Source organism: Sapajus apella, unplaced genomic scaffold, assembly GCF_009761245.1.
Source record: "Sapajus apella isolate SASKATOON/1434 unplaced genomic scaffold, GSC_monkey_1.0 scaffold208, whole genome shotgun sequence".
Taxonomy (NCBI): domain Eukaryota; kingdom Metazoa; phylum Chordata; class Mammalia; order Primates; family Cebidae; genus Sapajus; species Sapajus apella.
Window position 1 is genome coordinate 7,617 of NW_022437148.1, and position 24,518 is coordinate 32,134.

The following is a 24,518-nucleotide window of genomic DNA, read 5'->3' on the forward strand; positions in this document are numbered from 1 at the left end:
GACCAACATCATCCTGATACCAAAACCCGGCAGAGACTTAGCACGAAAAGAAAACTTCAGGCCAATAACCATGATGAACATAGAAGCAAAAATCTTCAATAAAATACTGGCAAACTGATTGTAACAGCACATCAAAAAGCTTATGCACCATGTTCAAGTAGACTTCATCCCGGGGATGCAAGTCTGGTTCAACATACTCAAATCTATAAACGTAATTCACCACATAAACAGAACCAAAGACAAAAACCACATGATCATCTCAATAGGTGCAGGGAAGGCCTTCAACAAAATTCAGCAGCCCTTAATGTAAAAACTCTGAATACACTAGGTATCAATGGAACATATCTCAAAATAATAAAAGCTATTTATGACAAACCCACAGCCAATATCACACTGAATGGGCAAAACTGAAAACATTCTCTTTGAAATCTAGCGCTAGACAAGGATGCCCTCTCTCACCACTCCTCCTATTCAATAGAGTATTGGAAGTTCTAACCAGAGCAATCAGGCGAGAAAAAGAAATAAAGGATATTTAAATAGGAAAGGAGGAAGTCATACTGTCTCTGTTTGCAGACAATGTGATTGTGTATTTAGAAGATCCCATCATCTCAGCCCAAAATCTCCTTACTGATAAGTTTCTTCAGCAAAGTCTCAGGATACGAAATCAATGTGCAGAAATCACAAGCATTCCTATACACCGATAACAGACAAACAGAGAGCCAAATCAAGAATGAACTGTCATTTACAATTGCTACAAAGAGAATCAAATACCTAGGAATACAACTAACAAAGGATGTAAAGGGTCTCTTCAAGGAGAACTATGAACCACTGCTCAAGGAAATAGAGGACACAAACAGATGGAAAAACATTCCATGCTTATGGTTAGGAAGAATCAATACTGTGAAAATGTCCATACTGCCCAAAGTAATTTATAGATTCAACACTATCCCCATCAAGCTACCCATGACAGCCTCTTCACAGAACTGGAAAAAACCATCTTAAACTTCATATGGAACCAAAAGGGAGCCCGCATAGCCAAGTCAGTTCTAAGCAAAAAGAACAAAGCTGGAGGCATCACACTACCTGACTTCAAACTGTACTACAAGGTTACAGTAATCAAAACAGCATGGTACTGGTGCCAAAACAGAGATATAGACCAATGGAACAGAACAGAGGCCTCGGAGGCAATGCCACACATCTACAACCATCTGATCTTTGACAAACCTAACAAAAACAAGCAATGGGGAAAGGATTCCCTGTTTAATAAATGGTGTTGGGAAAGCTGGCTAGCCATGTGCAGAAAGCAGAAACTGGATCCTTTCCTGACACCTTACACTAAAATTAACTCCAGATGGATTAAAGACTTAAACATAAGACCTTACGCCATAAAAACCCTAGAAGAAAATCTAGGCAAAACCATTCAGGACATAAGCATAGGCAAGGACTTCATGTCTAAAATACCAAAAGCATTGACAACAAAAGCCAAAATAGACAAATGGGATCTAATTAAACTCCACAGCTTCTACACAGCAAAAGAAACAATCATTAGAGTGAAGCAGCCACCAACAGAACGGGAAAAAGTTTTTGCAATCTACCCATCTGACAAAGGGCCAATATCCAGAATCTACAAAGAACTAAAACATAGAAAACACAGTATAAAAATCTGTACTTAATTATAATCCTAAGACCCTAATGCATATCTACTATTAAAATTCATTGTAAATTTTGTTTTCATTTTTATTGCTTCTTAAAACTATCTTTCATTTTAGGCAAAATGTAAATCAGAAATACAAATACAATGGCTTATCAATAAAACTATCTAATACCCATCTATCTGTATTGTTTCTACAATAATGAAAGCCACTAAGTCACCTGCATTTCTAAGGGACAATGCTGAGGAGAAAAATATAATTTTTTTTGCAATATGAATAGCCCAGCCACCTATAGCCAGGAATAACCCAAACAGGCTTACAGGCATGCTGATGGGAAGGCGACTCTTTGTGGTATCTATAAAGCAAAAGAGTTTTTAAAAAACAACTTCCAAATCCTAAAGTTCAACCCCATTACTAAGGGATTTCTATAAAATATAGACTATATATTATAAACAAATATAAACTGTTTTGAAAAGCTTCAAATCTTTATCAAAATATGCCATAAGACAGGAGCTGTAAACTCAAATCTTACCAAGGCAAAGGAAGTGACCTGAGTGAAGCACCTAGGTGGGCGCAGCAGCAAACCAGAGAACATATACCTCCTACGAAGGGGAACCTAGTCACAGCACACCCAACAGTGACAAGGGCTCAACCTGGTCGTAGCACACCGATCAGTGACATGGGCTCAAGGGACAACAGGCTTGATTCTTAAAGAGAAGCCTGAAATCCAGATTTGTGCACGAGTCTCCTAAATTTTACACATTGACACAATTTGTGGAGGCAAATTAAACATATCTGCGGGCCACATTTAGACTACAGCCCTTGTGTTTTTATACTTGTTATAGATGTGTTTCAAAATGGTTGTGTGTAAAGTAAGTATTTGCATGTAAAATATTTCCTTTAATTTCAGATGTTTTACCAAAACAAATCAGGCCCCAACATGTAATAAAAATTGCTATTAAGACTCATAGTTGCTCACACCTGCAAGTCCAGCACTCTGGGAGGCCAAGGCAAGAGGATCACGTGAGCCCAGGAGTCTGAGACCAGCCTGAGCAACATAGTGAGACCGTGTTTCTTCAAAAAAAAAAAAAAAAAAAAGAAAAAAAATGCTCACAGGCTCAAAATACTCACACTTCAAGAATTTTTCCAATATTTATTCAATTAAAATCTACTTGTATTTATTTTTCCCAGATTGTTAACCAAATGGATAATTAGTCCACATGACTGCAAAAACTAAATTATTAAAAGAATATTTGTACTCTTACTAACTTCATGGTTTTCAGTGCTTAAAACTGCCATCTTGATTATTTCAAAACTCTGTGAACTTAACAGAGATACTGAGATAGTCCATAACAGAGCTTCAATTAAAAAAAAAAAAGGCTAAGTGTTTGTCAGCTCTAATCGAGAAAACTCTGCTTGTAATAAAGATTAATCTGCTTGCAATAAACGATAATCACCTGGATGATAACAAAGACAGAAAATCCTAAAGGAGTCAGCCTCTGCTTACTGAAAGGCTATGATGTTGGGAAGGAAAAGGTATTCTGTAAGCAGATAGATATTACCAATAATATTCCTTTTAACTTCCCAACCACAGAGGTAAAGAAAGATAAAAGTCAGAACAGTATTGAAAAGAGACAGATTTAAAGGAAGTAGCACCTATCAAACTCCAGCTCCTCTAGGGATTTCTTAAGTTTCTGAGAATGGGCATTTACATATTACACCTATCTATTCACTGGCTCTTAACCAGGGCTGTTTCTGAAGTTTCAGGAATTTACTGCTGTTGTTAGAGACAGGGTCTCACTATGTTGCCCAGGCTAGACTCAAACTCTGGGGCTCAAGCAATCCTCCCAATTCAGTCTCCCAAGTTGCAGCGACTTCAGCCAAGTACCACTACACCTGGCTTCAGGGAAATATTTTAAAACATAAACTTGTTCAGGCTTTATTACATCAAAAGTATTCAGGGAAGAGCTTAGACTTGTAGGTTTTTCTTAAATTTCCTCAGGTTACTGTGATGCACAATTCTAGCTGAGAACTAGTACAACAATTACTTCAGTCTCATCTCTCACCCAGGTGACCAGTTCCCTTTATCGTTTGAGGATTTTGTCAAAAAGAGGAAAGAATAAGAGACAGTCATTTACTAAAAACTCCATTTAGTTTTCCTGGGTAGGAGTAGCACAGGGACTAGTAAACTCAAAATCCAACTTGATTTTGCTATTTCTAAGCTCCGCATCGCCCACCTTCCCGTCAGCGCGTTCTAGATTTGAGGGCTGAGCACAGACACTTATCTAAGTGGCTGTTTCCTACTTCATCACCACCTAGTCGCAGCTGATCTTGTTTCCTCAGAGTCCTCCTAAAATGGATTCTTAGGCAAGTTCACAACTCACTCTCCTCCAAACTGAAAACGATGATCCGGTTATCCCCAAAACTGAAGAAAACCTTGTCTAAACATATAAACTAGAAAAAAAGAAACAGTAACAACAACAACAAAACACATTTAAAAAAAGGTCGCCTTGGTATTCTCCCTCAATTACCTAACTTCCAAGCTGGCCTCCATATTTCTGGTGGCTTTTTTTTCCCTTTCCATTTTGCCCTCCTAAGCTTTGCCACTGAGAGCTAAACTGCTTGCATGTGTGTTATTTTTTTTAAGAACCTGTCAATGGCAGCAAGATTTCTATTTATTGAAAAATGTTTTTTCTTGGAGTTTTAAGATAAAGTCTATTTCCAGGGCACATCTTGCTTTCTTGTGTTGTTTTTCACAGATTACGAAAAAAAAAATTGGGAAGAAAAAAAATTTTTAAGTGTTAACTTTTACAAATTCAGGTGTTTTCAAAAATATTTACCATATGTGCAGAAAAGAAAGCTGTGCCCTCTAATGCTGCTTTAAAAGTATCAAGATTTGAAATATTAATTACTTGAAAATATTCAGGGAGTGCTTGAGCTTTCAAATATGGAAAACTGACCATTACATATGCCAGTGTTAAAACAAATGCATTTCAAATAGTTTGAAAATAAAGTTGGTTGGTCTATACCTCATTTTTTGCCTCCATATTTGTACTGTATAAAAGCAGTCTTTCTGCCAGTGATTGATCCTCATTATGCACAGCATAGTGTAGAGCGGTGTGGCCGTAGATATCTGGAAGGTCTGGATCAGCACCCTGTTTCAGCAAAATAGTTGCACATTCCTCTTGTTGGCATTGTACAGCCTGTCATTATTAGACCAAGAAATAGATTACAAATGCTAGGAATTCAAAATAGAGGTTTTGCTAATGAGTTACATTTAAATGAGATGAATTCATTTTTATTCTATGTTGAGAAATGTGAAGTTTATGAATATTGATGAATGCTAAGTGTATGACAGAATATATTGTTTGCTAGGAAGAACAATGGCAAGGAAAACCTAGCAGATCCCCCCGACCCCAGTAGAAAACCACCTGGGGCATTCCAAAGTGGCAGGATAATATGTAAATATCATACACCTGTTAAAACAATTCTTTAAGCTACCTGACCCTGCCCCAGTGGCTCCCTCATGGAGAATACTTTTTAGGTTGTTTGATCAGTGGTAAGTGGGCACCAGCTGCCTACTTGGTGGTGTGTTTTATGTTATGAGAAAATACTGAACACCTGTTTGTTAATAATGATCACCTGTTCAGAGAGATTAAATGCGTGGGTCAGAGTCTACCTTGGGCCTTCAGCCTGGAATGCTGTCAGCCCCTGAGCCTCTCAGTTTGGAAGGCTGCTGGGTCCCTGGATAGACCCACTTTGCCATTCTATCTGGGTGTCTGCCTCTCCTTTCTATCAGTACTGCCTGGGTGGGAGTCTCTACGGCCGAGCTGGTACTCAGTAATTCTACGTAATCAGATCCATCTCATGCTATCTCATGCTGAAATACTTGGTTACTATATACCTTTATCAGAGCTGTCCTCTTATGGCTGTCAAAGCAATTAAGTTGACATTTTCTGTCTACCAGGGGAGCTACCACTGCTGGATATCCACTGGCACATGCCAAATGCAGAGCCGTCCTATGACAAAAAGAAGACTTTTTATGAAACTGTACTGTACTATCTGAAAACATACAATGATTCACATATATCCATAGCACTGGACAGAATGGTAGTCCTCTGTCTTTAAAACAAGTATTTAATTTTCCTGTGAAGAAAGCACAGTGTTTCCCAGCTCTTATTATTCACTACATTAATGAAATGTAGCTTATTTGAATAGAAAACGCTTTGCCTCTGGATTCAGTTCACCTCGAGCTGAACTCCTACTTTAAATCTGTCACTTCCTGTTGGCCTTTTTGGGCCTCAGTTTCCTCATCAATAAAATGGGAATTAAAATAGTAGCGGTCCACAGTGATGTTCTGGGCATCACTATGATGCTTAAAGGAGAATCTATGCAAAGCATTTAGAACAGTTCCTAGCACAAATAACTGCTCAATAACTGTAAGATATTATAATTTTTATAATACTACGCAACATAAACATTTTAAGTAAAATAATATGATTACACATACTTCTGAGGTATGTTTAAAGATTAGAAGTAACATTGTATTATGATCATTCTAAGATGTTCCTTTTCTCACATTTTAACAACTCTGAAATTGGGATTCTCCTTGTAATTCATAATTTATCACAAGTATAATTGGCAGCATCTAAATAATTCTTATTGACACATAAAATAATGGGCATCAAACAATCCACGGTGCCTTACGTTAAGTAGAATATGGTATATACAACAGGTCCAGAGCAGTTGGGCAGTTCTAATCATATGACTGGCGTTTAAGTATATTTTAGTTCTTAAAAGTACTATGGAAAAAAGAGGGCTGAGATAAAAAGCACACCAAATTTTTAAAACAAAATAATTCTTACTTTGATTTTCCACAAACTTTAAGCCAAAGGAAGAAACTCAGGGTTCAGATGAATAGGCATGGCTCATTTTGTTCAATACTTAGATTTATATAATGCATGTAAATCAGGCATTCCCAATGATTAATATCAGTATATAAGACTGTTATATATTTTCAAAAGAGCAGTTAAAGTTTACCTTTTACTATTTTCTACCTTCGTAAATGCTTTTCTTTGAAAGGGGGGAGAAAAAGCTTCCACTGAGATTAAGTCCTTAATACTCCAATTTTAAATCTCTCAGGCTTACTCAGGCTGGGCAGCTAAACACGAAGTTTTTAAGGATGGAAGAAACCTGAGCGATATAACATATATAATAGCTCTTCAGCTTGTGTTTGACGAATACATTGATTAAATGGATAAACATAGTTGAGAAGTGCAATATTTTTAAAGAAAACTCCTGTAAAGTAGAGCAGCACTTTGCAATAGTAGTAACCATTTATATTTGCTCCTGGCTCACGGAGAGGCCTGGGCCCCCGACCCCTCCGAGGTTTCCCCATCCCGGGTACCGCGGTGCCTGTGGGCACCAGAAAGCCGGGGTCCCCGACAGGACGGTGCGCCCGCCTCCTTCGCCCGGCCATTACCTGTTCTTCTTGTCCCTCTTGTCCACGCCAGGGCCTCCGGGCACCAGGACGCGCTCCACCCCGGGGACGTCGCCCCGCCAGGCAGCTCTGTGGAGCTCGTCGGGATCTTCCTGGTGGACGCGGTTCCGAGGCGGGGCGAAGGGGCTTCCGCCGCGCGGGCTGTCGCGCCGCCAGCTGGTGAGGGAGCCCCGAGGACCATTGGTCCTCGGGGCTCCCGCCTCTAAATGTCTTCCTCACCCATTCGGAGACTGCCCTCTTCGGAGACCCCTCAGCACCTCCTCGCTCTTCCCCGCCCCTCCCCGCTTTTCTCCACCCCAGGAGGCCAACGGTAGCGAGTTACTGCCTTGGCCACAACCTCCCAGCAGCAAAGCCCGAGGTTTCCAGTCAGTGAAAGGAGCACCGCCAAGCCAACTAAGAATTGTCAGGCCAAGCGACCACCGCCAAGCCAAGTAAATGTCAAGCCAAGCGACCACCGCCAAGCCAGCGCGTGTGACGTCACCACACTTGCTCAGGCACCTGTGACGTCACTGCCCCTGCGCGCACAGGCTTCCGCCTCCCGGAGAAAACTGCTTGGCCTACAGGTGGCGCTGCAGCTCCGGCGCCGGCCAGGGCTGGCGGGTCCTTCGTGGTGGCGGCGTCCAGCCTGCCTGTCCTCAGGGTGTGCCTCCTCACAGCGCTGCCGCGCACCTGCTCCTCTGCTTGCTCAGTTCAGGCGTGCGGACCAGTTCCCGCCCCTCTGCCGCCATCGCTTGGCCGCCCCGGGCTAGCCACCGCAGCGGAGTTGCCCGAGTCATCGCTGCCAGGACACAAGCGGAGTCAGGCGGCTGGGTCAAAGCGAGCTGCCCGCCCCGCGGGAAGGGCCTGCTCGACGCCACGGCCCGCCCAGCTCCTACTTGGCTGGCGCCCAAGCCAGGGGACCAGTTCTGGGCATTCCGCTGCCTGGGGATGGGGCCGAGCAGCCGCTCCGCGCTCTGAGTCGCAGCGGCCGCGCGCATCTGCCCAGGGGCCCTGCCGCTGGCAACCCGGTTGGGTTGGGGAATGCCAGGTGCCGCTGGGGTCGCTCGCCTCTAGTCCGTCCTGTCCCTGCAGCCCGCGAGCACTAGCGTCGGTCGGGCGCGGTGGCTCACACCTGTAATCCCAGCACTTTGGGAGGCCGAGGTGGGCGGATCACTTGAGGTTAGGAGTTCGAGGCCAGCCTGTCCAACAAGGTGAAACCCCGACTCTACTAAAAATAGAAATATTAGTTGGGCATGGCTCACCTGTAATCCTAGCTACTTGGGAGGCTTAGACAGGAGAATCGCTTCAACCCAGTAGGCGGGAGTCACAGTGAGCCAAGATTGCACCACTGCACTTCAGCCTGGGCGACAGAGCAAGACTTCCTCTCAAAGAAAAGTGACAAAGGAGACTCTAGAAAGTACTTAAATACTAATTCTTGAGGACAGTGAAGATAGATCGTATTATAAAAAACAGATTTTGTCACTGACGCCTCGGGGCATTAGCCTAGGTCCTGCTTTGCTCACCCACAGAGAGCCAATTACAGGGATGAATATTGCCAGAGAAGAAGGCTTTAATCGGGTGCTGCAGCCGTGGAGATGGGAGCTTAGTCTCAAATCCATCTCTGACCAACTAAAATTAAGGATTTGTAGTATAGCAAGGAAGAAATGTAATTATGTATAAGAAAACATGAACTAGGGAGGAGTAAGGAAGCAATCATTTAAAAAACTATCTTCACCTTGCCTCCTCAGTCTTGGCATAATTCCCCCTGCAAGTGGTTTCCAGGGTCTCAGTTGGCATTTAGTCACACGTATGACATTGCTCATATTGTGTGCACATCTGCACAGCTCAGCAGCATCCTGGGTAGGCCTTGAAAGGCAATCTTCACATGAGCCTGTGGCCTCAGCAAGAAAGCTGGGAACAGGAAGGGGAAGAGCCAGGAGCCCAGTCCTCTGCAGAAAATTCCAGCACAACCCGAAAGAGCAGCTGCAGTGAAGACTGTGACCCAACAAGGAATACATGGATGAAGATGCTGGTTTGAAAACAGACTCAGTGTAAGCATGGCACTTTGAGAAAATATTAATGATAAATGTCGCCAAGGGAAAAAAATCATCAGACAGAAACAAAATATATTTATTAGAAATATTAGTCATTTATCATACACTTTCCTGTGAATAAAGACATCGAATAAGCATGTCATATCCTAACAGTGCGGGTTACAATCTAGTGTGCTCTTTATAGACAGGAGGCCACAGATGTATCAACTGCATTCAACTAATGTAGTTAAAATTAGTATGCTACTTAGGATGCTACAGATTTAGCAAAACTCTAACCTGGGTTAGAGGAGTGAAATGCCCAGTGGCATTGGTAGCAATAAGAAATGCTTCTAAAAGGGCTGTCAGGTTATATCCTTCACTGCATGTCACTGGTAGGTCATCTCAAAATGGCACTCGAGCTTTGGAAGGGTGAGAACTATTGCTGGATTTGGCAGGGGTTCTGCATCTAGGGGCCTGAGTCCTCCATCTCCACAAGCTGCCCCTCAGTGGGGAAGAGGAGGTGGAGACTAAGGGAGTCTCTGTGGGCAGCAGGAAAGAGAACATGGGAGAGATTCCTCACCACTGGGTGGCTTGCCCCTGGGGATGTGTGTTTTTGTCCAACACCCACCAGCATCTACTTGGGTCGGTCTCTACAAAAGTTGTAAAACAACAACTGAATGAAAAAGGGAAACAAAGGACTAATATTGTTTTTGAAATGAGAAGGGCTAGGACAAGAGAAGTTCCTGAGGATGTTACCCCCACAAGGCGGGGACCATGGGCTACAATCAGACAGGAAAAATTCAATCCATGTTCAATGCAGAGAACAGCAACTTCTCGCCTTGAAAAACTCCCCCACTCTACTGGAGCTTGCATTTTGCAGATGTCTTTTCATGTAAAATTTACACATTAAAAAAAGAATCTGCAGAACAACCAAAGAATTTTAAATGACTATGTACTGGCTGAGGAAAGAGGGAAAGAAACGTGGTTGTTGTGGCCTCTGAAAGTCTCAGGAGAGAAACTGGGAATGGCATACTCTGCTAAAGAAAATGTAAGATGCTCACCTTGTTTTCCCAGTTTATCAACTTTCCACCTTCACCTGGTGCTCTAAGCTCTGTTAAAAACAGACCTAAAAACCCTACCCCTTGGCCTAGCTGTGGTGGGACTGCCTCCCCCAGGTCCTGCACCTTCATGCCGGCCAATGGCTTGGGGGAGCCTACTTGCTGCTGTGCTAGAAGGCCTATTCCTCAAGTCCTGAGGCCATCAGTCACAGCTCCAGGACCCCAGCAGAACCTGCCCTTCCCCTAAACACCATGTGTATTTCTTTTCTGTGTGTGACAGGGTCTCGCTTTTTTTCCCAGGCCAGAGTACAGTGGCACAACACAGCTTACTGCAGCCTCCAAGTCCTGGGCTCAGTGATGCTCCTGCCTCAGCCTCCCAAGCAGCTGAGACTGCTTGGTATGTATCATTGTACTCAACTAATTTTTAAAAAAAATTTTGGGCCAGGCACAGTACCTGTAATCCTAGCACTTTGGGAGGCTGAGGCAGGCAGATCACTTGAGGTCAGGAGTCCAAGACCAGCCTGGCCAACATAGTGAAACCCTGTTTCTACTAAAAATACAAAATTTGCCAGGCTTGGTGGCATGCGCCTGTAATCCCAGCTACTCAGGAGGCTGAGGCAGGAGAATTGCTTGAACTTGGGAGGCGGAGGTTGCAGTGAGCCGCGATCACACCACTGCACTACAGCCTGGGCGATGGAGTGAGATGCTTTCTAAAAAAAAAAAAAAATTTTTTTTTTTTTTATAGAGTCAGAGTCTTGTCATGTTGCCCAGGCTGGTCTCAAAATCCTGGGCTCAAGCAGTTCTCCCACCTCAGCCTCCCAAAGTGCTGAGATTACAGGCATGAGCCACTATGCCTAACCACCATGTGTATTTCTGTGGACAGAACATGGCATTCCTCTTTTACATGCACACTCATTGGCAGAGAAAATGGTAGTTGGGGAATCTCCTTAAATTACAAAAATAAATTGCACATGGCCTTTCATGTTTCTTTCCTTTTTTTTAATCTAAAGAGCAGGATACAGACAAAAATGTGAAGTTTGGCCACAGTGATTGGCAACTTGGGATCCCATGGGAGAGGGGCTGGTATGGTCCCAGTGTGGAGGGAGGGAAACCACAACACCATTGCCCAAAGTTGGTTCTAGATGGTTTATGTAATCACTCATAACAGAGCCAATCACAGGCCAGGTGCGGTGACTCATACCTGAGTGAGCCGAAATAGCGCCACTGGCACTCCAACCTGAGCAACAGAGCAAGACTCTGTCTCAAAAAACAAACAAACAAACAAACAAAAAACAGCCAGGCACAGGGGCCCACACCCGTAATCCCAGCATTTTGGGAAGCTGAGGTGGGTGGATCACTTGCAGTCAGGAGTTCAAGACCAGCCTTGCCAACATGGTGGAACCCCCTCTACTAAAAATACAAAAAAAGTAGCCAGGTGTAGTAGTGACACCTGTAAACCCAGATACTTGGGAGGCTGAAGCAGGAGAACTGCTTAAACCTGGGAGGCAGAGGTTGCAGTGAGCTGAGACCGTGCCACTGTACTCCAACCTGGGCAATAAGAATGAAACTTTGTCTCAAAATAAAAAAATAAGTAACCGGGCCAATCTCAGAAAACACCTACCCCCACTCTGGGTATCCCAAGGCAGCAACTGCCTCCCCACATAAAACCCTGGAGGAATTCCAGCTCAACTGAACTACTTTGGACATTACTTTTCCCCACTTTACTGGTGTGCAAAGTAGAAATGCAGGGTTAATAAAAAATGCTTCAGACAAGTGCCTGAAGCAGCAGAAGTAATAACTTACAGGTTGAATTGGTTCTGACTGTTTCTCAAGTTTCATTTAAATACAGAGGCATGGGTGATGTAATGACCATCGCCAAAAAGCTGCTCAGGAGTTCCTGCAGGCTGCCTGCCTTGGGGCTGCCAGGGAAAGGTATCCGCCCCTCAGTGGTTCTCCATGCAGCTGTGCTTCAGTCGCCTAAAGAACCTTCAAAACATGTAGACAGCATCTCTGGTCCCATTCCATACATTCTGATATAACCAACTGGGGCAGCCAAGAGTTTTCAAAAGGGTGCCCTGCAGTTCTGCTGCAGAGCCGCAGCTGGGATGCACTCACAGGGCTGGGGCGGAGTCTCTCGTCTCAAGGTGGCTTGAGAATCAGGGATCCCCTGACCCGTGCAGCCAGCTGCCATCTCTGCAAAGGTCTGGCTTGGAGAGCGGGACTGAGCTCTTGCTTCTCCAGGAATAAGGGGCTGGACCTGCAGCCTCTAGAACTTGGCTCTGAACCACTGGCTCAGATCAGCAATCAGAGATGTACTTTGAGTGGTAATGGTAGTCACTGTCTTTCACAGTGACTCACTGAAAGGATGATCCTTTGTTGGAGGGGCACTAACAGGCTATTTGGCACTTAAAACAGCAAGGGATGGGCATTACCCATTTCCCTCAACCACCTGTATGAGCCACACCCTTACTCGCTATGTAGTGCACATAGATCTGCCCAGAACACCGCAGAGCCACCAGATGGGCACCCAGGCCAGACCGAGCTCTTCTGAGGGACTGGGGCGGCTCAAGGGCTCTGCTGCCACTTAAGGAGACCAGTAGGGTGTCAGGAGCAACTACATTCTTCTTTGTTAATTATAAATGGGCCCTCACCACCCACTCCCAAAGGCTTCTTTTTCCCATGCCAACATGAGGCCTGGGGAAGCACTGAAGGCCAAGTCAGTCCAGAGCTGAAATACTGTCGGGATTTGCCATCAGCCCAGCATCCCCAGAAGCACATGCCCTCAGCCTGCTCAACCCTGCAAAGCAGACACAGGCCATTCCCACATGTGACCTCCTGTCAAATGCTGTGGGGGACAAGCCTGTGTGGGTGTCAACGAATGGGAGGACAAAGGTGGGGGCAACGAGGACTGCATTTTCCCTAGTGTGAAAGCTGCCAGCCTCGGGACCACACAGACTGTGGTGGGCAGAGGTGTGGGGCACCTCCAGGGACCCTCGAGCAAAGCAGCCAAGGGCTCTCTTGCATTCTCACAGGCTTTCCTTTTGCTACAATGAACCAAATAAGGAACTGTGAGAACTAAAAATGAATCAAGTTCTAGGTGTTAACATTGTTACCTAGAACTCCCACCTCTTCCCAAAAGGCTGAGCGAGCACATGCTTCCAGGTTGCCCTGGAATAAATGTTTATTTTTTCTGTTCTGCTGGTTTTTATTTTGGAGCGGGGAAAGGAGGGAAGGTTTATAGGGGCAAAGTTTTGCTTTTTGTTTATTGTTTTTTTGCAACAGGGTCTGGCTCTTTCACACAGGCTGGAGTGCAGTGGTATGCTCATAGCTCACTGCAGCCTTGAACTCCTGGGCTCAAATTATCCTACTGCCTTGGCTTCCTAAAGTGCTGGGATTACAGCCACAAGCTACCACACCCAGCCAAAGGCAAAGGTTTCATAAAGGCAAAGCCAGGATATTTTTAACAACAAAAACAACCCAAAGACTGATTTGGAGATGTTGTTTGTCTGAATTTCTGCAGATGATGTGTTCAGTCACCCAGCGTAATCAGCAAAACAATCCTGGGTGTGGGGTCTTGGTCTGGAAGGAGGGAGGCTGCCCTCTTAAGAAGCATCCTGAGGGAGAACAAAGTGTCCCCAATTTACAGTCCAGCTGGGTTTGCATTTGAGACAGGTACGCCGTGGGACCCACCCTGTTTCTTATTTGGGTGTAGGTCTGCTTGGATTGAGCCTGTCTTTGACGTCTAGGCAGCCGGGTGGTGGGCAGAGCAGGGTCAGTGGACAGTGATCAGGCGCTGCAGTAGGTGGCAGTGGTGGCTGCTCCGGGCCCTCCAGGGTTACGTCTCAAAGTACTTGTAGATTTGGGCCACATACTGCATCACGCTCTGCCAGTCGGGCCGGTCCGTGTACAGCATCTCGCTGAGTTCCTGCAGGGGAAGGAAATGGGGGACAGATCATAAGGCAGGACATCACAGACCCCTTCCCCTCTGGGACTTCAATCCAGGCTAGGGCTTACACTGCCTGGAAACCCTCCACTTACATAGAACGTGAAGGCCAGCACAGGTGGTGCTGAAAGTGATAAATTAAAGGCCCTTTCCTCCCTCTTATTCAGGAGATACTGAATGGAAAACATTCCAAAAATGGAAAACATGATTTCCCACCACTTTCATCTTTTAACTATAGGACAGCATTTAACAAGTTTTAAAAAGCAAGTCACCCATAATTTCACTGTTAAAATGATTTCCAAGTTTCTAAATTACATTTGAATCCACACCTCTAATTCCCCAGGCTCCCAACACAGTGCATGTACTATTACATGGACTGAGCATTTCACACCTGGGTTCCTGTGCTGCCATGCCACTCTGCAGGCTGCCATTCTAGTGGATGCGCACTATTCAGGGAAACTGCTGTCCACAAGGGACATGGAGTGCAGTGTATGCTCACCTCGTCACCACCACAGACTTTGCGATAAGCATCTTTGTGCAAGACTGTTTCCTTCTGTCAAACTAGTCCCTCAAGATAAATTCCTGACAGTGGGATTATCACAAAAGTCTTGAACCAATTTCAAATGTAATTGTTTTACCAGCATTGTGTTACCATTTAACATTTTTTTTTGTTATTTAATATAGTTTGGTAAATTTTTTGCTTATTTTCATTTTTACTTTTGCTAATTTGCTGGTTTTGATAGACTGATTTATTTTTGTTCATTTTGCAAGTAAGCTTGTGATGAACATGCATAAAGTCCAGGCCAGAAAGGGAAGGGCAAGAGGGTAGGCATCCTGTCAGGCACTCAGTCAAACTTTTCTGAAATTTGTGCCACTGGACATATTTAGTAATTAACTTTGGGGTTGAATTTGGATTCCTGTGTGATTACCAGAGAATAGTAGGAAAGGACCCTGATGTAAAGCCAGAAGCAGAGATGCCATGGAAAAGTAAGGCTGAACTTAGCACATCTATCCCCTGATTCAACATCTGAACAGACTTCACCTATTCTGCTCCCTGGTGATGCTAAAAAATTATCAGCATATCACTAGTTATGGAAAGGAGTGGAAGAGGAGTTGGTAGAACATTCCATGCAGGACAATTAAAAAAAAAACAACAACAAACTTTCACACAAGGATAGAATGTCTCCTTCTACCTATACTGCTGTAGTCATGACTGCACACGGACTGAGGCCTGGCAAGCTAAAATCCTTACCAAGGGGGGTTGCTAACATGACTTACAGAAAGAAAGTAACGAAGAATTCAGCATGCAATTTGGGAGACAGATGAGCTCTGGGAAAAGGGATGGCTACGAATGCAAGAGAGAGAGCACACCGTACACTTTCCTCTGTATGATGGAAACGGCATGTCTTTAATCTCAGGGACGACCCAGAAGTTCAATCAATATTCAGTTGTGAGCAGACAATCTTACATGCTTGAACTTCATAATAATTGAACTATGTAAAATATTTAGTACATTGTTAACGTCACATTTGAGAATTTGTGAAAGTATATTTTGTACATTTCAGAAGACAGAGTATGCTGCATTAGTAACCATCTTATAGTGCATGACATTTGTTTGAATTAGTAGTTAAGACCCTCCAAAGATACCAGACCAAGATGATTTCACTTGTGAATTCCATCAAATACTTAAGGAAGAAATAATACCAATTCTACACAATCTCTTCAAAACATGGAAGAGGAAAGAACACTTCCCTACTCATTCTGTGATACCAACATTATCCAGATACCAAAACTAGACACAAATATTACAGGAAATCTACATGCCAGTTTCTCATGAGTACACACTAAACTGAATCCATTAATCTATAAAAGTACAATAAATCATGATCAAGTGAGGTTTATCCCAGGAACACAAGGCTGGTTCAACATTTGTGAACTGATGTAATTCATCACCTGAAATAACTGAATGAGAAAAGCCACATGATCAAATCAACAGATGAAGAAAAAGCATTACACAAAATTCCACAACCAAGACAGTTTTTATATGTGGTAACCCTCAACAACTAGGAATAGAAGGGAACCTCTTTTACCTAATAAAGAATATGTACAAAAAACCAACAGCTCATATCATACTTAATGGTGAAAGACTTGGACACTCCCCCCATAAAATCAGGAACAAGGTAAGGATACCCTTTTTTCATCTGTCCTGTTTAAAACTGTACTGGACTATAAGTAATCCCAGCACTTTGGGAGGCTGAGGCAAGGGGATCACCTGAGGTCAGGAGATCAAGACCAGCCTGATCAACATGGTAAAACCCTATCGCTACTAAAAAAAAAAAATTAGCTGGGCGTGGTGGCGGGCACCAGTAATCCCAGTTACTAAGAAGGCTGAGGCAGGAGAATCACTTGAACCCAGGAGGCGGAGGTTGAGTGAGCCAAGATCATGCCATTTTACTCCAGCCTGGGTGACAGACAAGATTCTGCTCAAAAAAACCCACAAAAAACAAAAAACAAAACTGTACTGGAAGTTCTAGCTAGTGCAAAAAAGCATGAAAAATAAATAAATGGCATGCAGATTGGAAAGGAAGACATAAAACTGTCTTTATTTGCAGATGACATAATTGTTTAGAAAATCCCAAAGCATTTACACGCAGGTTTAGCAAAGTCAGATACAAAGTCAGTATACAAAAGTCAACTGCTGTCCTATATATGGTTGAACAACTGGATTCTGTAATAAGAAAAAACAATATTATTTTCAATAGCACCAAAAAAAAAAAAAACAAAAAAAAACTAAGGTCTAAATCTAACAAAATATGTGCAGATGGTGAACACAGCTGTCAGGGTGGCTGAGAGTATGAGCTCTGGAGCTGCTTGCCTGACCCTGCCTCTTACGTTTCCTGCTCATAAGCCACATGCCTCAGTTTCCCCCTGTAGAGGGCATCCATCTTAAGGACCTCTGTAAGGGTCCAACAAGTCCATGCATGAAAAACGCCGGGAATGGTAAACAGTAAATACACACAGCAAATACAAAAAAAAACATGCTTTTCACACAATCAATCACAAATTAGCTATTTAAGCACAGCTCATCAAGTTTACAGTTGCAGAGTAGGCCCAGCCACACCTCAGGAATTGCTGTGTGGTGACCTCCTCCATGGAAGCATGCAGCACCCAGTCCTGCAGTGGCTGTCCTGGTGGGCACACTGGCACTCAGTGAGCAACAGCCCACATGGACTACATGGCCTGGTAATGACACAGCATCCCTGGGGCATATGTTCTGGATGTTTAATGACAGTGATGTCACATATCCTCCCACACGTAATTCCTTTCCCGAGGAGTTGCTTGCACCTGCAATTGGACGGGCGAAGATGTTCTCCCTACACGGTGGCTGAGGAAGAACAATTTCTAATATCTGGGGAACTCTATAGAGCTTCACTTTTAAAGATGTCATCATCTCACACCAGTCAGAATGGCTACTGATAAAAAAATCAAAAAGTAACAGATGCTGACAAGGCTGTGGAGGACAGAGAATGCTTATACACTGCTGGTGGAAATGTAAATTAGTTCAGCTACTGTGGAAAGCAATTGGAGACTTCTCAAAGAACTTAAAACAGAACTACCATTTGATCCAGCAATCCCATTACTGGGTATATATAGAAAAGAAAAGAAATCATTCTACCAAAAAGACACATGCACACTTATGTTCATCACAGTGCTAGGACATGAAATCAACATAGGTGCCCATCAACAGTAGTATGGATAAAAGGCTGGGTGTGGTGGCTCACACCTGTAATTCCAGCACTTTGGGAGGCTGAGACAGGAGGATCACCTGTTAGGAGTTTGAGACCAGCCTGGCTAACATGGAGAAACCCTGTTTCTACTAAAAAAAAAAAAAAAAAAAAAAAAAAAAGGGAGCAGGTATTTCCCCAAAGCCACTCCTTAATTGTACTAAGGCCATGTTGTATGGGGGCCATTGCACAGGTTTCGAAGTCACGGAGGTGAGTTCAAATCTTGGCTCTGACATATTCTATCTTGGGTATCATGGTCAAATTGAATATATAGCTGGGATTACAGGTCCATCACGCCCAGTTAATTTTTTGTATTTTTAGTAGAGATGGGGTTTTGTAATATTGGCCAGTCTCAAACTCCTGACCTCAGGTGATCCACCCACCTCGGCCTCCCAAAGTGCCAGGATTACAGGCGTGAGACACCATGCCTGGCCATTTTAATTGTATCTCATTTTTATTTAAACTTAAGATTTTCTCAATCCCTAATGAGACTGAACATCTTTAAAACTGCTCATTGACCATTCGTGATCTTCTTCTCTGAACTGCCTATTCTAGCCTTTGATAATTTCCTACTAGGTTGTATTTTTATTACTGATTAGCAGAAATTTTTAATGGATTATCTGTCTTGCCTTTGATTTTACTGTAGTCTCATTACAATATGTCTGGATGGGTATTTTTGTTTTATTCATCCTGCTTGAGATAAATAAAGAATCTGTGGACTCTTTCATTATCCTTTCATCATTCTGGAAAATTTTCAGGCATCGTATCTTCAAATATTGTCTCCATTCCATTCTTTCTATCCTTTTCAAATCAGGAATTCCCTTTGGGCATGGGACATGGCCATCGTCTCATTTTTTCATCCATGTTTCTTAAACTCTGAGACAGACCCTATTAGTTTGATAGCCCAATAGTAATTCCCAAGCTCTCTCTCCCTTGCAGGCTTCCCACTAAAGAAACTGAAAAGTGTTATACGCTCACTTCCTCAAATGCCCTTGCAGCTGGAGACCATGTAACAGAGTACTGCCAAGGGGCTGGGGAAACCCAAGGAGCCTTTTACTTTCATTCTTTAAAGGGAAAAGACAGGAGACGGTTGCTCTATCTCTTCTCCCTTCTTCCTACCCTGCAGGTGAAGGTGATGTCTGAAGTTTGGCAGCCACCTTCAACCACAAAGGAACAAGTATGGAGAGAAAAGAAACAGATTAAAGATGGTGAGAAGACACTCCGGGACTTTGAATATAATACTGAGTGGTGAACCAATCCTAAAACTACTGTTGCTAAAAAAGAAAATTGACATTTTATGGTTTAAGCAACTGCCAGTTGGGTTTTCCCTTTACTGAGGCTGAACACATATGAATTCAACTTTACTATTGTATTTTATAGTTTTTAATGTCTCTTTTATATTTTGGGTAATTTCCCTATATTTATTTTCCAATTTAGTAGTTCTCTCTTCTGCTGTATCTATTGAATTTGGCAACACATATTGTGGTCTTAATTCTACATTTTCATTTCTGGAAGTCTTACTTGATTCTTTTTAGAAATCTTTTTTAAATTGAATCATTCTTTCTTTGTGGTTTATATTGCTCCTTTTATCTCTTTAATATGTTTAAATAGTCTTTTTGTTGTCTCTTATTTATCATCTCAAGTTCTGGTAGATAATCCTTTTGTTTGCTGTATCTGCTGACTAGCTCAAGTAGATCATTTTCTCAAGTGTTTTGTCATTTTTTAGCAGCCACTGTAGCATCAGTCCAGGGGCTTCCTGCATCCAAGAGTATAAACTAAGGGCTTCATGCAGCACAGATATTATAAATTTGGACTCTAAATCTCATCTGGCCCTTTTCCTTTCCTTGCAAGAGACTTTCTCTTTTTCTCTCTCTCCTTTTCCTCTCTCTGTGCGCGCGCGCGCGCGCGCGCGCGCACACACACACACACACACACACACACACACACACACACACACACACACACACACGGAGACCAGCTTCCTTATCACCTCCCTGGACTGGCTGGTGGAGTTTTAGAGATTTCTGCTTTCACTAAGAAGAGCAGCATGTTGTAAGCCTTGGCTTTATACAGGCAGGGGTCTTGCTGCTTGCCTGGCCCTCTGCTCCCCACCCACCCCTGCTGGCTTTTGCAGGCTCAGCCTATGCCTGGTTCCTGCTTCATTTTACATTTCTGGCATCTGGGTATTTCCCATTCTTCCTTGAGAGGTCAGCTATATGTTGATATTTTTTAAAACAGCATTTTATTCAGATTTCTAGGTGCTCTGAACCAGAGGGCTCTAATAATAATTCAGTCCACTGAATTATTATTGTGTGTTTCCAGAACTGAAATTTGTCCATATGAAATCGTATGTGATTGAAAATCCCTTAGAGTCGAAAATTTCTAAATCATATGTGATTAGATCAACTGGGTAATTCTATATTAGGTATTGAAAGCAACAGACTTTCAGCAAACAGATGTCAATGTTCTACAAGAAATTGTTTATTAGCTGCCATAAAGCTATTTCTCATACAATTAAAATAAAGTATCACAAGCATACAAAATAGGATACTTACCAGGCTGGGTTTGATGCCTACACTTTCAGCTGCTTCAAATGCCAACAATAGATTCCTCTTCTAGGTTAAAAAGACAAACAGATTGGAATCATTAATTTAAAATATACAGCTTTTGCCAGGAAAGAACATCAACTGATATTCCCATATAAATTATGCACTATTATAAAACAAAGAATAAAGAAGTCAAGTGTACAAAATACGGTCTCGGTTTAAGAAAAAAAAAATAAAGAGGTTGCAACTGCACCAAAACCAACATTACTGACTGACACCTGTCAGAGATAAATTTTTGTTTAACCTCTGTCAAGATTTAGGTAATTTATACTTTGCAAGATTTATGCAGCTGGACGTGGTGGTTCACGCCTGTAATCCCACCACTTTGGGAGGCCGAGGCGTGTGGTCATCTGAGGTCAGGAGTTCGAGACTAGACTGGCCAACATGGTGAAGACCTGTCTCTACTAAAAATACAAAAACAGCCAGGCGTTGTGGTGGGTGCCTGTAATCCCAGCTACTCGAGAGGCTGAGGCAGGAGAATCACTTGAACCCGGGAGGCAGAGGTTGCAGTGAGCCGAGATTGCGCTATTGCGCTCCAGCCTGAGCAACAGAGACTCCACCTCCAATAAATAAATAAATAAATAAGATTTATGGCATACACATTCTGTTGTATAACAAAGTTGCTTGATCATGATACTGTATCAAAAAATTATGAAAGTAATATATGCATATATTATAGTATATATAGACTGTATTTAAATAGAATGAAAACCTGTTCCTTCAATCCTGGTCCTTCAGAGAACTACCTTTTAATTTCTGCTTAGTTGTGAATTATTTCCATATCTCTGTAAATGCTTACACAACTACTACTTGATTTCTAAAATGAAGGCATTTTCAATGGACTTCCTCCAGGACGAATTCCTCCAGTTCCTACAGGACTCAGGCATCACGCATCTGCCTCCTCCTTGCACTGTAGTCACATAGCTAATTTTAGTGCCCTGTTAATATTAGCTATGTTTGTAACCTTAAATAGCATTCTCGAACTTCTATTTTATTGTCCTATTGATGTGATGTGGACACCACTTCCTGACTCCACGTTGTATGTCAGGAATAAATTCCCCCATCTTCCTTCCACCTGGTCAAGTTGTAAATTGCCACAGCTGAAAACATTTGCTTCCTTCTCTGGAAGCACATTTAAGTCCTCTGTGGTCTCTGACCAGAATGATTCTGGAAGGTGAAAACCACAAGCAGCATCTCAGAAGGCAGCTCTGGGCATGTGCCCTCTACAGTTCCATCATTGTGACCTGCGCCACTCAAGGCTTCATTCAAAGGACTTCCTCTGTTACTCTACCGATTGTCCAAAATCACTCTACCATTTTAGTGTGCTCTGGATTTGGACTCTGCCTTTCTTCAAAAGTTTGGTTCTCTCCTACAATTTCTGCTTGTTTGGGGTTTTCCTTACTGGGAGGAGGACTTCATGCCTCCTTCTCATCTCACTCACTGTAACCTCCACCTGCTGGGTTCAAGCAGTTCTCTTGCCTCAGCCTCCCTTCTCATCTGGCCTCTTGCCCATTCTGACTGTTGCTTATAAGTCCTAACATTCTCCTCGTGGCCTCACCATTCAATTCTGACACAGAGAGACTGACTCATAGACACATTGAACTGTGGCTTCCTCACGCAGCTTCTTATCTTCTCCTTTATCACAGCCTCAAGCTCTTAATCATCTCATCATTCTATGAAACCCTTCACCCCCAAGCCCTCCAGAACCTCACTGATTTTTGGATTTTACTCCCATTTTATTGCCTAGGTTTCCTTCTTAAGAAGGAATATGGAGAGATACATTTTCTGGACGCAATCGAGTATGAAAAATTCCCTCTTTTTTTGAGACAGTCTTGTTCTGTCACCCAGGCTGGAGTGTAGTGGCTCGATCTCAGCTCACTGCAACCTCTGCCTCTCAGGTTTAAGTGATTCTTGTTCCTCAGTCACCTCAGTAACTGAGATTACAGACACGCACCACCACACCCAGCTAATATATATACATATTTTTTTTGTATTTTTAGTAGAGAAGGGGTTTCGCTATGTTGACCAGGCTGGTGTTGAACTCCTGGGCTCAAGTGATCTGCCTGCATCAGCCTCCTAAAGTCCTGGGACAGGTGTGAGCTATGGTGCCTGGCCATCATGTTCCTCAGTAGGATTTCTTCTTCTTCTTTTTTTTCAAGATGCAGTCTCACTCTGTTGTCCCAGGAAGGAATGCAGTGGCACGACCTCGATTCACTGTAACCTCCACCTCCTGGGTTTAAGCAGTTCTTTTGCCTCAGCCTCCCTAGTAGCTGGGACTACAGACACCCACCACCATGCCTGGCTAATTTTTGTATTTTTAGTAGAGGTGGGGTTTCACCATATTGGCCAACCTGGTCTCGAACTCCTGACCTCAGGTGATTCACCTGTGTATGCCTTCCAAACTGCTGGGATTACAGACATGAGCCACCGCACCTGGCCAAATTTCTTAATTTTGTTTAGATATTATATGTAATTATATATTTTAGATTTCATACTTCATTTTATACCCTTTTCCATTTCCCCATTTATTCTGTGTTCAATATCTGTTGTGAAAACACAAGTGGAGCCAGTTGTGGTGACACGCGTCTGTAATCCCAGCTACTCCAGAGCCTGAGGTGGGAGGATCCCTTGCTGAAAACTGTCTCAAAATACCCTGAAATAGTATACAGGGTGACAAGGAGTATAGAGAGGAGGTATGTTTTTTTATTCACGACAGTGACTTTTATTCATTTTTGCAGCAGCAGAACATCTGTGACCAACTGTTATTATCCTAACCTCTTTCATTTGATCACTGTGCAGAGGCCAGCTGGGAGGCAGAAGCCACAGACAAGCAGCAGCTCTGAAGGGACTCACATCCCCCACGGGCTGTTAGCTTCAGTTGCAGCTCGGCCCACAGGAGCTGGGCAGGGTGACGTGGTCACTGCTTCAGTCTGCTGTGGTCGGGGGAGGATGGTGCAGGCTTGGGACCTTCTAGTTCCAGGACAGCCTTAGTGCCCAACCAGTGGGAAAACTCTGTCACCAGCAGGGCTCAAGGGCTTGTGCTAGTCGGGCCTTGCACTCAAAACCGATGGGAGAAAGGATGCCAATCCTAGAGCTCCGCCTCTCAGGGTCACGCTGCATTTTAGACACTGGGACAAGCACACTCCATTCTAACACCTGAGTCCGTCTGGACTAAGAGAGTTGCATAGGCTGGCAGGTGAATGCCCTTATTATTGAAAACAATAAAACAAAACAAAAATGGCCAGGCACAGTGGTTCACACCTGTAATCCCAGAACTATTGGGAAGCCAAAGTGGGTGGATCACCTGAGGTCAGGAGTTCGAGACCAGCCTAACCAATATGATGAGACCCCATCTCTACTAAATATACAAAAATTAGACAGGCATGGTGGTGCGTGCTTGCAGTCCCAGCTACTCGGGAGGTTGAGGCAGGAGAATCACTTGAACCTGGGAGGCAGAGGCTGCAGTGAGCTGAGATGGCACCACTGCATTCCCGCCTGGGTGACAGAATGAGACTCTGTCTCAAAACAACAACAACAAAATGACAAAACCTTCCATGGACTGGAAATCACACTCTGTGATCATATAACTCTTTACCATCATAGAAGATATGCTTGTTAGTTTTTATCAGAAATTCCCTACTTAACACCAGTGTCAAACAGACGTAGTTTAATTGCTTCCATCCAGGTGGGGACAGCTCATAATTTCTATACTTCCTGGGCTATCAACAACTCTTATCATATACTTTTTAGATTTTGTTTTTAATAGAGTTTTACAAACATTAAAGAAAGACTTCTCTTGGTGTCCTTTGTGATGGATGTGTAAATTAAAAAAAAAAAAAAAGCCCTGGCACTAAGCACACAGGAGAACATGGCTGCAGGCTGGGGTGGACAGATGTCCCTCTCATCCTGATGACACAGGGTGTGCGCTACATTCACATCCACATGCTCCCTATGAAACCCAG

General features: G+C 43.3%; 2 protein-coding genes across 5 annotated transcripts in view; both read right to left on the minus strand.

Annotated features, from left to right (window-relative positions):
* Positions 1-3,853: 3,853 nt before the first annotated feature.
* LOC116544159 (POTE ankyrin domain family member A-like) lies at positions 3,854-8,129 on the minus strand. The gene is made up of 5 exons (XM_032270318.1): positions 7,822-8,129; positions 7,475-7,545; positions 7,135-7,366; positions 5,557-5,671; positions 3,854-4,855 (listed from the first exon to the last, which is right to left on the minus strand). Exons 1-5 carry the CDS (start codon positions 8,127-8,129, stop codon positions 4,676-4,678), a joined length of 906 nt encoding a protein of 301 aa, XP_032126209.1. The 3' UTR covers positions 3,854-4,675.
* Positions 8,130-9,237: 1,108 nt separating this feature from the next.
* SPECC1 (sperm antigen with calponin homology and coiled-coil domains 1) overlaps positions 9,238-24,518 on the minus strand; it is a 331,903-nt gene continuing 316,622 nt past the window's right edge. For 2 of the 4 annotated variants that reach the window (XM_032270309.1, XM_032270311.1), the window contains 2 exons: positions 20,506-20,565; positions 9,238-14,147 (listed from right to left, as the gene is read on the minus strand). In XM_032270309.1, coding sequence (XP_032126200.1) covers positions 14,058-14,147; positions 20,506-20,565 — 150 coding nt within the window. In that variant the 3' untranslated portion in view covers positions 9,238-14,057. Of the gene's footprint in view, positions 14,148-19,400; positions 20,566-24,518 lie in introns of those variants that run through there. The other 2 variants (XM_032270308.1, XM_032270306.1) reach the window with 2 other exon arrangements.